Genomic DNA, 12,980 nt, shown 5'->3' on the forward strand with positions numbered 1-12,980 from the left:
TGCAGTGCTCAGATAGGTGGCCTCTTCCACTCATTTTGGTAGCCACCATCAATAACTGCCGCGCAATCTACGTATCTTTAGGGGTTCTGGTAAAATACAAGAATAAAGAAAGGTAATGCAGTAAGAGCTATTTTTACTAACATGGAAACTTAATGTCAAAAATTATATCCCTTACAAGTGATGTAATTTTCTTTCCACAACTACAGTCTTTCAAGATACTTTAATTTCATTCTCAATGAAGAAAGAACAGGGTGTTTGACCACTGATTATCATTTTAAGATGGTAAATCAAAAGCTGTTCTAACTAGAAATCATCAAGTAATGCACATATGTTCTAAAACAGCCAGTAAAATGCACTTGAGACAGCAAGAGTGACTTCAGCTTGGGGAAAAAAAAAAAGTCAAAGCATTGGGAAAGGATTTGGAGAGAACAACATTCTGAGTACTGTTATGCAGACACAAACAGGGGTTTTGTGGGTTTTTTTCCAAAAGTTTTCTGTATTTCTGTTCTGCTCATTTTCTCACCTACCCTTAACAAACTTGCAAAGTGGCATGCAATTGTTTTAGCAAAATCTATTGCTTCCACTGCTACCAAGCTGTCTTCGTTCCTATGACCATTCTGAGAGGTGGCAAACTGCCCATACTACTTGTTAATTAAATAAAGTGTTGATTACCATTATTAAAGGCATCCTTGTTGCTTTTGTAGGAAAAAGGCATCTGCTGGTAAGGACCAGTGGATTTCCACAGTGCACTGGTTAACGGTGGCTGACAAGAAGTGTCCATTTTGAGGTCCACCTGATTTTCACTAGTCCTTGCTATATCAGAATTTGAGATGTTCAGCCCATACACACCATCCTCATAAATGAGAGAAGAATCTGATCTGTTGAGACTGCTTAGAGACACACACACTACAGCTTCATTTAAGTAGAATGTATTTTCGCCATGTAAGCTGTCCGATTGATTATGTCCCATTATCTGCGGAAGGGGGGGAAAAAAAAAACAAAACAGAGAACAGCGTTTTCACCTTTGTCTAGCACCAGAATCATAGAACCACAGAATATCTTGAGTTGGAAGGGACCCATAAGGACCATTGAGTCCAACTCCCCGCTCCTCGCAGGACTACTACCTAAAACTAAACCATATGACTACGAGCACCATCCTGAAGAATCCTTATACCAGAATACATAAAATTAACTGCCAGACAGAATGGGGATTCGTAGCAAATAGTCACCTAATTTCCCAGAAGTTAATCTCAAAACATGTTAAATTGGATGTGCGTTCAGGAATAAACAGCAATAACCTAGCTAATAACCTTAGCTCCTCTCAAAACACAGGAAAACTCAGTAATAATTGCGAAATAGCAAATAACAAAGGGCCTCTACCTAGGATGCATTGAGCTCTGCTGACTCCTTTCAAGGGGTTAATATTTTACCCCACAGCTCAACAAGGTACCACTTCACATATGTAAATCTGTGTACTCTGCAATCCAAAAATAACACTGTACCTCATGTAGACAGGTAATCATAGAGAACAGGACTGCAGCAGTCAAATTGGCGATGGCAAACAGCATTCAGCAAGCAGCCATGGCTCCCAGGGGCTGAAAATGCAATTCCCGCAAAGACTCCCTGCCTGCAGGTGTTTATCAAGGCCGAGCTCACAAGAAAGCAGGAGTAGCAGTGTGAGTTACTGCAGTGATTGGCCATCCAAAACAAGCTAGGTTCAGTGTAACGGCAAAAACACGGGGCTGGCAATACTGGCTGACTGGCAGCCACACAGCCAGCTCTGCTGCTGCAAGGAGTATGGTAGTGGCAAACGCAGGACAAAGACAATCCCAAGGCCTGGAATGCATCCAAAGCCATGTAGTTTACTTGAAATAAAAATACAAGTAGTCTTACACATGAAATATTAGATTAAGAATTACTACTCTGACACTCGGCATTTCATTATTTCGCCTCTCCGTCTGTGAGATCCTGGCCATCCCTGCACCAGGCTATCATCTTTCAACTTCCTCTCCTCAAAAGATTTCAAAAGTCCCATCCATTAAAGCTGACGAGCAAGTTCAGTTTTGGTTTTATCATCCACTTCTTAAGCACTGCCAAACAAGTCAAAATTGTACCGCAAGCTATACTAGTAAGAAGTGCCTTCGTTGTTTGAGCTGGACAAGGATATATGGATAAGTTATGTTCACACGGTGTTCACAAAAGCCAGATGAAAAGGGGGAGGTCAGAGGCCAATCCTTCACCCCCTCATGCAGGCACAGGCTTAGACACCGAATGGTCACTGCCTGCTATGGGTCAGTTGCCAGCTGAAAAACTAGGGAGGTGATGGCCTAAAGAAAGGCTCTACAGATCTTCTTGTGAAAGCAAAAACCTGAGGAAAAAAAAAAGCTGTTTGGGTCAGTGAGCTTTCAATATATGCAAAAGCCAGGCAAAATGTTTTGATTTTCAGGTGCTTTAGAGAACAGTAATGGAAATCAAGACCATACCCACTGAGGCAGGGACTAGAGGCCAGGTCCCACCTGGCAGCGAGCAACCAGACAGTTGAGTTCAAAGTCAGCCTCCATCCTTCACCCTCAACAAAAACTTAATCATTTTTAGTATTAAATGCTTAAGCAGCTTCAGAGCTACTTTAAATTGCATCCCCTAATAATGACCATCTCCAAGGAATTACACTGTCAGGGATGGAGCCACACACCAACCTCTTTCCCTGAAGGGCTGCTTGTAGGGGAGCACGACAGCAGGGCCTGACATGTGGGGTTCACAGGAGCCTGGCATTTCTCACTCCTGGAGCAGCCACTGTTCCTCACTGGAGACAGTGCTGTTGTCCAGGAACAAGGACAGCAGCCAAAGACTTCACTAAAAGCTTCATACACCTCAAGCATTACAATAATTTAGCTTTCCTGCAAGATGCAGGAGACACAATGTATCTTGCAAACACAGCAGCAAAGCAGAATAAAACACAGATTCTCACAATTTCCATCTCCTCAATTTAATACCCATCAGTCTGAGTTTGGCTTCTGTAGGGCACCCAGCTTAAAATCACAGAATGGTTGAGGTTGGAAGGGACCTCTGAAGGTCATCTGGCAAACCCCTCTGCTCAAGCAGGGCCACCCAAAGCAAGCTGCCCAGGACCATGTTCAGACAGCTTTTGAGTATCTCCAAGGATGGAGACTCCACAACCTCCCCGGGCAATCTGTGCCAGTACTCTGTCACCTTCACAGGAATATAGTGTTTCCTGATGTTCAGAGGAAACCTCCTGTGTTTCTGTTTGTGCCCGTTGCCTCTGGTGCTGTCACTGGACGCCACTGAAAAGAGCCTGGCTCCATCCTCTTTACACCTTCCATTTAGGTATTTATGTACATTAATAAGAACCCCCATGAGCGTTTTCTTCTCCAGGCTGAACAGGAGGCTGAGGCCTTTCCCCATAGGAGAGATGCTCCAGACCCTTCATCATCTTTGTGGCCCTTCACTGGACACCCATCCCCACCCTCCACACCCCCCCACCCCATGGCTTTATGTCTCTCATATACTGGTGAGCCAGAACTGGACACAGTACTCCAGGTGTGGCCAGAGTAGAGGGGAAGGATCACCTCCCTTGACCTACTAGCAATACTTTGCCTAATGCAGCCCAGGAGACCATTAGCCTTCTTTGTGACCAGGGCACACTGTTGGCTTATGTTCAACTTGGTGTCCACCAGGACCCACAGATTCTTTTCTGCAAAGCTGCTTTCCAGCTGGGTGGCTCCCAGCATATATTGATGCATGGGGTTGTTCCTTCCCAGGGGCAGGACTTTGTACTTCCCCCGATTAAACTTCATGAGGTTCAAACAAAGCCCTTGGATATACCCAAACCTCAGCTTCCCACATGCTCACTCGTTACATTACCAACCAACAAAACCCAGATGTACTAGTCTATTCGGCAAGGAAAGTCTCTCTGGGTCTGCAGTCAGGGATGTAATTACGGCGCGGAACCACACACCTCATAGCTCCCTGTGGATGACAACAGGCTACTTTGTTGACCGTGCTTCCAGTGCCAGAGGAGGTTCTTCTGCATTTTCACACTGTCTCTTTCTCTTTCCACCATCTTCTGGCCCTCCTGGAGCCTCTCCAGGCTCTGCTGGTACTCCTGCAGCTGCAGCGCTAGTCCCTGTCGGCTCCTCTCCAGCAGCTCCTCCTGGCACCCGCACTCCTTCTCCCGCTGCCCCAGCCGGCCCTCCCTCGCCTCCTGCTCCCGCTGCCGTTGGTCGCATTCACGCAGCCACCGCTGCTGCTCTTGCTGAAACTGCTGCTTCAGTTTGTGTATATTGGCCAGCTCCACCCTTTGTTTTTCCAGATTCCGGTATTTTTCTTGTTCCAGAAGGAGGTTTAGCCGAGAACCATGGCCCCGACCGGTCTTCTCGTTCTCTTGCAGGAGTAACCTATAGAGCTCTCTGTGGCTGTCCTGGATAGCTAGTGCTGCCTAGATACCACAACAAAATCAGACACAAATGTTTAAATATTAGCATTAATCCACTTCTGCATTTTTACATAGAAGCATTATATAAAAATGCTTCAACCTCCCATAATATCAGTGCTTAATGCTTTTTCGGAGGTTATTCCTCATGCAAGTAGAGAAAATTCTGTGTTCATGCCTTTACCAAGAGATGTTTCTAAAAGCACTCAACCATTGCAAGCACTTTTAACACGGCTTCTGGTTTACACTTAGTATTATTATATATGTTTACGTTCCAGATGTGCATATGCACTTCAGTTACAGCTGGGGTCCTGTTCTGTCAGAGGATGTTAAGACACATAGGAAAAATGATTTTTCATGGTTAAAGAGGGCATTAAGGCACTGGGAATGCTACACTCAACAAAGTATTCCTAACACAGATGTGGCTTATACAGATAGAACTGTACTGTTTCCAGTACAGCTCACTCCAACCCTAAGGCTCTCCTTGCTAACCTGCAACAGCGCAGTCCTACTAACATCAGTCCTATAGGCACCTGCCAACATAGCCATGTCATCAGGACCGTACTGCTACATGCACCTGACCGAGATATCTGGGCCAGCAGAAATCTGCAGTATAGTAATGATTTCAGTTTTGATGTTTCAATAGTTTATTTTACAACCAAGAGCGCTATATTCTGTCCTTCACAAGAATGTTGTGATATTGTTTGCATTAAAGATTGTGACATTCTCCAATAACACAAAAACAAATAGCTGGGATTAAGAAGGAAGAAAAGCAAGAAAGCCCTAGATCTGCTGAGGCACTTATTGCACAGCCTATCTTCAAGAGCTGACATGGGAATCTACTTCAGCAGACATTCCCAGAGAATTCCCACATCCCCGTTACCCGTGCTGTCCACCCCAGAAAGAGTTTTTAACTTTAAACAACGTGCAATTCCCACTTTTCTTGGCTCTTCCTCCAGTATTGGGTCAGTTCCAGTGATTTGTAAACAGGGCAAGGACAGCATCCTCCGCTTGTTTCTCTGCACCTATACTGCCAATTCATGGTCTGAATGATTAAGGCGTGATCCCAAGCCTTACTTTACTGCCCCTCTGGTGTTAAGATATCTGTTTTTCGATTTTTCAGAAATTTTGCCTGAATTACAAGCTTTTTATTTTGCTTTTGCATTGCTTCAATCCACTTAAATTCTAAGCCAAGGTTTCCAGGATTATTATGAAATATGCTAATGTCAAGAGGTCTAAAAATTAAACATACTCAAATGAAACATTTTAAAATAAAACTATAAAACTGCACCTAAATGAGAAAAAAATAAGTTAAAACATTCAAACTTAGCATGAAGAGGCAAAAACTCTGAAATATCTAAAATGGGTTGAGTTTGCTACCTAACTGGCAGAGGCACTGTTTACTAGTAGCCAGGGGAATATTCTAAACAAAATACTAAAATTTTTCAGTATTTTGAACTATAATTTCAGAAATCTGTACATGAAACGATATCAGTTCAGTTAGAGCCATCATTTTACTTTCCCCCTAGATTTCTGGACTGTACACACATCCTTTCTTTGGGGGGATTGATCTCCAAGCAAGCAAGCATTATTCAGTTCTTAAAAGAAACCTGCCACTGATGTAGAATAAAAATATATTAGATGACAACTTATGCAACAGTTGGTAGAGATAAGTATCCACTGACATAATGTCTAAAAGTAGGGCAAGATGAAAACAAACCTTAAGAAGTAAATTATTAAGACTAATTACTCTACAAAGTTAGCAGTGGAGTAGTCACCTGTATGCTGTACAAGAGACGGGTTAAGTTCTGGATTGCTTGTACAATCTAGAAAATAAAAGAGAAGGATTTTCAAAGGTTTGACCACTGTTAACTAAATAGTTACTACATTCTGTCTGGGGTTTAAACAAACTCACCTCTGTCCCTGCAGATCCTGGGAAACTCATACTTCCTCCCTAAAATAAACACATGTTGCTTTAAAAAGTAGTTTTTAACTTTAGAATTGTATCATCTAGGTAAATTTTTTTTTAAACTAGTGGAGACATTCGTATCACTAATATATGCAGTGCTGAATCAAACCTTTTTGTGGGTATGTGAAAAAAGACAGAAGCAATAACCTACGAAGACTAATAATTCATCAACACTGGAGTTTCCGTGGAAATCACTAGAGATTCTAAGCACAACTGTAAAAACAAAAATATTTCATCCACAATTTTAATCCTCTTGTGACTAATGCTACACAGAAAAGACATTTCCATTCATCCTTTGTTTACTTGACAGTTTTGAAATACAGTAACCAGACTTCTGTATATACAGCACAGTGGGTTTAGATTACTTACAGCAGGATGAAACAGCACAAGACTCTTCAAAAATAGAGATATGACTGTAGCAAGAAGCTAGCAGAAGTCATGTTAGTGGGTTATGGTGAATGCCTTAGATGTGCTGTGAGGTGCTGAGCAAAGGCTGCGAGCCTGCTATACTCTGCAAAATGCACCAACGTGGTTACTATTGTCCGCTGCAGCGAGGCTCGGCCACTTCACACTTTCCACCCTGCTCCCTTTTCCTAAGAAGCTTTCTAAATTTATGGAGTGAAGCCACCCATAATCCCTTCAGCATGAAGAACAGCTCCTCTGAGAAAGATAAGGTGAAACAGTGGAGAAATAAAACACAGTCCCTTCTGAGGCTACGCTGAAAAGACTTCCTGTATGATTTTTCTCAAATTTTTTTTTCAGAGGCGCAGAGGAGGGTTTGGGGAATATTGCTTTCTCTCTGATTCTCCTAAGTTCTCTACTGAGTCTCATTTTCCACCACAGAGAGCAAAGCAGCTGCTCCATTTAGCTGCGATAACTGAAAATGAAGATGAAAAAGGCCAGGCCTCGAAACACAGCTCAACACAGACAAGCTAGAGGGAAAGGGAGCACCAGCTGCGGCATCTCCTCCACTCCCCCCTCTCTCTCTCTATCTCCCTTCAGTATTTCCCTCCATTCCCTCTCCACATCTTCACCTCCTCCTCCACTTCTCACTGCACCCACAAGCCACATAACTGCTTGGTTCTGCTGTGAGAAGCAGAGGACTTTGCACGAATGCCTCTGTGCAACACAAGGACTGACACAAGGGAGCTCTGCTTTCCCTTTGCTGGGCAGCCAAGATGAGGAGCGGGCAAGGAGGAAGAGCAGGGCCAAGAGGGAGAGAGAGGAGAAGGAGATGCTGGCAGGGTGAGGAAGAGTGAGTGTACAAAGCAGAGCCCACATGCTGAACAAGAGTGGGGTTTCTTTCAGTTTCTGAAGCCCTTTTTAAATTTAATAAAGGAGGTGTACAAGGGGGGTTGAAGGCCTAGCTGGCTTTGGCATGGCCAAGGGGAAGCAAGTGGCCAGACCAAGCGCCTGTGGTCTCCTCACTGCAGCACCACTTGAGTGCTGGGGGATGAGCCCAAGGCAGGTTTAGTCAAGCTAGTCAGGGCGACAACAGCATTACAGCTGCACCGCTACAGCTTCAGCACAAGCCCTTAAGTCCGGCTAGGTCCAAAGCAATATATTCAGCTGTTTAACCTGTGCTGCGGGCCACCATCACCTCCCTGCCACTCTTCCCTAGCAGCTTGGTTCAGACCAATGCACAGCAGTGGAGATGAGGATGGTCAGATCCCAGGGCAGGCTGCATGCACAGTGCCTCAGACAACCCCCTGGAGATGTGATTACAAGGCAGGAGCAGGGGAGACAACATGGGGACCACCTCCCACTGCTGCCTGCCTGGGACCCCACGCGTTGCACAGGCAACAATCTTCCTTCTGACGCTTGGTCAGCATTTAACCCCCGAGCTGGGGACTTTCATTCCGTCTTTCTGTCTCTTGGTTTCCCAGGCTAGCTGGTCCGAGCCCGGTGCTGCCATGCCACAACCCCAGGACTGCACACCCAGAGACCAAAGGCAGGCAGGAGAACAGCCTCTGCCCCTGAAAGCTCTTGCCTTGCCTCTTTTGTTTGCTCGTTCTGCCACCTCCTGGTTAAGTCTGATTCTGACAACCTAAGATGTGACGTGAGCCTTGGCCAAATAATAGGCCAGAGCAGAATAGTAAGTTAGGGTGGAAGGGTTTGCTGCTAGTCCCTAGATCCCTCTAGTCCATCTGCAGCTCAAAGCAGGGCTAGCTTCAAAGTTAGGTGAGTTTGCTCAGGGCCTTCTCCAGTCAAATCTGGGAAACCTCCAAGGAATGGAGACCCAACAACCTCTCTGGACAACCTGTTCCTGCTTGATCACCCTTATGGTGACTTTTTTTCCTTATGTATAGTCAGAATTTCCCTTGCTGCAACTTGTAATCTTGGATGCTGATCCTTTTGCTGTGCGCCTCTGAGAAAAGCCTTGCTCTGTCTTCTCTATAACCCCAATGGCAATGTTTTCATGTGGAGGTACTGGAACTTTTAATGGGCTAGATCTGAGCCCCTCCATCCTCTATTAGGTTATTTTATTTCCCCTCACCTAGCTTCTGTGCTCCCTCACTTGGACTTTTGTTTTCATCCCATTTTTTCCACACACACATTCTTCTTCCTACTCCCTTCTAAGACAGCAGTCTGGTAAGTAAGACAACCTAGAGCTGAACATAAGGCAAGGTTATAGGGAGATTAGCTTATTAGCAAGAATCTTCCAGAAATAGCTAGAAAAAAACACCCAAGGTTTCAGGCACACAAAGCCCTCTTTTCAGATCTGATGCAAAGACAGTATGCTAACACTACGTATTTCCTTTTCTAGCAAACTTTGCTTTCCATTTCAAGTCATGTATCTTCTATTCTTGTCACTCCCCTTTATTTCTTTTGTGGTCCTGCTTCTCCACCTAAGGACTCCACAATTACAGTTCAGTTTATTTCCATGCAGTAATTCATACTGCTCTTACTCTAACGCTCTGCTGCTATATGAAATTTGCCATTCCTAATTTTGCCCAGAACTGACTTTGGATTCTGCTTTTCCCCCAGATTTGCTTATGAGTTACAGGACTTTGAAAAATGGGCAGTTTCTCTTCTATTCTAATTGCTCCATTTTTTTTTTAATTCAAAATTCTGAAGCAAGCTGGTGTAAGACAATCCATCCTATCTAATGTGCTTGTTCTCAGGACGAAGTTCTTCCAATGCATAAGTCTTCCTTGCATTAGCCAAGGTCTCTGTCATTGCAGGAGACTTTCATCATCCTGTGAATAGGAGGAGGGAGTAGAGGGAATACTACTGTCAGCTCTGTAGAGATGGATGTATTGAATGATGACAGCAGAGAACCAGCTCTTAACTGGCCCATACAAGTGGTACAAAAACATTGTGGCTGTTATGACAACCCACCGATCTGTAAGCCTGGCAGGAAAACTGTTCTGTGTTTGGATTGTTTTTGATTGCTTTTTTAAAATTCATTATTAATTGCAGTGACCTCTATTAAATTGAATTATCTCGATTTCGGTGAAATGTGCCTATCCCATGCTGTGTGTTTTGGGACAGTCTTTAGATACCCCATAAAAATATGGACAGCATTTACATTCCCAGTGCCCGGAGTGCTATGTGCAACACAGGAAGAAAAATTGGTTACAATACCTTATCCTCTAGATTGGCACCTGCCATTTCCTTTTCAACACTGAGATTGACTTCAGATGATTCTTCAACTTCTTTTATTTCTGCATCTAACAAATAAAGCCCCAATAAAACACAAGAGAAAGGTATTAAAGCATATTCTGACTAGAGAAACAAAGGGCACACTTTTTTACAGCTACTCACAGGATGCTGAAAATAGATTTACGTAATTTGGAGTTACATAATAGATTCTAGGCTGGGGAAAAACAACTTTGGAAGCCTAGATGGCACAGGTGGGACAATCCAGTTTTCCTACCTTAAAAATTAGTAGTGTTTCACTTATGAAAGTTTGGAGATAAGTATAGCCATATCACTAAAAATGCTCTGCGGCAATAGTTTTCACAGGACTTTATTTGCATTTTTGTTGCAAGAAATCCATGCTATACCTTTTACAGCTGAAATTATTGGAATGTCTACCCTGGTTTTCAGACCTTCTGACAAAAACTGGCTGACTTCAGAAATGGGCTATACTGCAATATAGATTTGCTGTGAAGCTGAGCAACAATGACAAGAAAGCATATGGAGATACGCAAATCTGACCCAATATTGCTGAATGCAGACATGTGCTAACAGAAAAGGTGCAGTGGATGCAAACCATCCATTCACTTCAATGAAGTTATATGACAATTTACACTATCTGAGCATTTGCCCAAAGACAACTTTTATTACATTATTTTCTGTTGATTCTGCCGTAGACTGAGAAAGCTTTCCAAAAAAACAATCCAGTATCAATTATTTTAGCACTCTGAATATGTAAAAGCATCAAATTTTACTCACCACCAGGAACAGATTCCAAGATTTCATTGGCACTAAATCTGTGCTTCACACTTAATTCCTCAATACTTTCCTCTGGTGATCTGTCTGTTTCACTCACTTGTGATGTCATTACGGCAACATGGAGACTTTCAACTAGAGAGGAAAACATGCAGAATTACACAGGCCCCTTAAACAGCTCCTTCATGCATAAATCAATGACATAGAATCATAGAATAATTTAGGTTGGAAGGGACTTTCAGAGGCCGTCTAGTGCAACGCCCTACTCAAAGCTGGTCGAACTAAATTGGGCTGCTCAGAGCTTTGCACAGACAAGCTTTTAACATCTCCAAAGATGGAGACTTCACAGCCTCTCTGGGCAACCTGTTCCAGTTTTTGACCACCCTCATGGTATATAATTTTTCTTTTCATTTAATTGGAATTGCCTGTGTTCCAACTTGCACCTGTTGCCTCTTGTCCTATCACCATGTGCCTCTGCGAAAAATCTGGCTTCTCTGTATCCTACTGTTAGGCAGCTGAGGTCAGCAATGAGACCCCACCAAGCCGCCTTCTCTCAAGACTGAACAGACCAATCATCTCAGCCTCTCCTCAGACGTCAAATGCTCCAGCCCCCTAGTCATCTCAGTGCCTTTTGCTGGATTTGCTCATTTTCAATGTCTCTCTTGTCCAGGGGAGCCCAGCACTGGTCACGGCACTCCAGATACGACTCACCAGGGGTGAGTAGAGGAAGGATCACCTCCCTCAACCTGCTGGCAACTCTCCTCCTAATGCAGCAGCCTGGGAGGCAGTTTGCCTCCCTTGCCACAAGGGTACATTCCTGCCTCATGGTCAATCTGCTGTTGAGTAGGACTCCCAGGTCTACTTCTGCAAAGCTATTTTCTATCTAGTCAGTGTCCAGTCTGTACCAACACATGGGATTACTCCATCCCAGATGCACGACTTTTCACTTGTCTTTGTCAAACTCCTAGGGGTTTCTCTTAGCCCATTTTCCCAATCTGTAGAGGTCTCTCCAGCACATTGATCACCCTGCCTCATTTGGTTACAGCCATGAATTTGCTAAGAGTGTACTCAATCCCTTGGTTAACTTCATTAATAAATATGTTGAACAGTACTGGTCTCAGGATCCATCCCTAAGGGAATCCTCTAATAACATGTGAGCTAGACATCATATGACTGATCACAATCCTTTCAGCCTGGCAGTCCAGCCAATTTTTCATCCAGTTACGCAGTCCACATCTCACCAATTCAGCTGTAAGGATACTACAGCCAGTGCAGACAGTGTTGAAGGCCTTGCAGATGTCAAGGTAAACAACATGCACTGCTCTCCTCTCATCGTAAAACCCATCAGGTTGGTCAGACACAGTTTGCCCTTGCTGAATTCATGCTGGCTGTTCCCAGTCACCTTCTTGTCCTTCATGTTCTTGGAAATGGCTTCCAGAAGAATTTGCTCTATCACCGTCTCAGAGACAGTGGTGAGGCTGACTATTTTGTAGTTCCCTATATATACCTTCTTGAAGAGGGGTGTGATGCTTGTCGTCTTCAAGTCATCAGGAACCTCTTCTGATCACTGTGACCTTTCAAAGATGATAGAAAGCAGCCTCACAATGACATTGGCTAGCTCCCTGAGCAGCCTTGGATTTATCTCGTCTCATCTCATGGATTTGTGTATATCCAATTTGCTTAAGCAGTCCCTAATTCTATCCTTCTCTACTGTGAGCAATGCTTTATTCCTATAGAGTCTGCTATTAGCTCAGGGACTTAGTATTTCTGTTCTAGAAAATGATCCCCACAAATTGCCTACAGTGTAAGCAACTGTAAATTCCTTACAATGTGCTGAAGAGTCCTGAAATCCAAAACATCATCAACATTAGCATGAGAGAAAGTGAAAATTAAAAGTGGGCAGAATAAGATGTGTAAGTATAGGCTGCCATTTTAGCTAAAATGACATTTACTATTGCATCACTGACTCATATTCCCTACCCAAGTTTTATCAATTTTATCAATAAAATGCTCTCTGACTTCGTAATGATGATGGAGACCAACCTTCGCTGCTTTATTGGTTGAAATGCGGTTATTAGCCCACAGCTCTCAATCTAGGTGATGCTAAAATCTTGTAGTCCTCAAGGAGCATATGGCTCATGCTGGATATGGCTGTTTACCAGG

General features: G+C 43.7%; 1 protein-coding gene across 9 annotated transcripts in view; it reads right to left on the bottom strand.

The window, feature by feature from the left end:
• Window positions 1-12,980, bottom strand: part of ARHGEF28 (Rho guanine nucleotide exchange factor 28) — a 122,427-nt gene that overhangs the window by 16,354 nt on the left and 93,093 nt on the right. For 6 of the 9 annotated variants that reach the window (XM_076363379.1, XM_076363383.1, XM_076363381.1 and 3 more), the window contains 6 exons: window positions 10,821-10,952; window positions 10,008-10,093; window positions 6,366-6,404; window positions 6,229-6,276; window positions 3,977-4,456; window positions 673-973 (listed from right to left, as the gene is read on the bottom strand). In XM_076363379.1, coding sequence (XP_076219494.1) covers window positions 673-973; window positions 3,977-4,456; window positions 6,229-6,276; window positions 6,366-6,404; window positions 10,008-10,093; window positions 10,821-10,952 — 1,086 coding nt within the window. Of the gene's footprint in view, window positions 1-672; window positions 974-3,976; window positions 4,457-6,228; window positions 6,277-6,365; window positions 6,405-8,728; window positions 9,620-10,007; window positions 10,094-10,820; window positions 10,953-12,980 lie in introns of those variants that run through there. The other 3 variants (XM_076363384.1, XM_076363385.1, XM_076363387.1) reach the window with 3 other exon arrangements.

This window comes from Aptenodytes patagonicus, chromosome Z (genome assembly GCF_965638725.1).
Source record: "Aptenodytes patagonicus chromosome Z, bAptPat1.pri.cur, whole genome shotgun sequence".
NCBI classification, from domain to species: domain Eukaryota; kingdom Metazoa; phylum Chordata; class Aves; order Sphenisciformes; family Spheniscidae; genus Aptenodytes; species Aptenodytes patagonicus.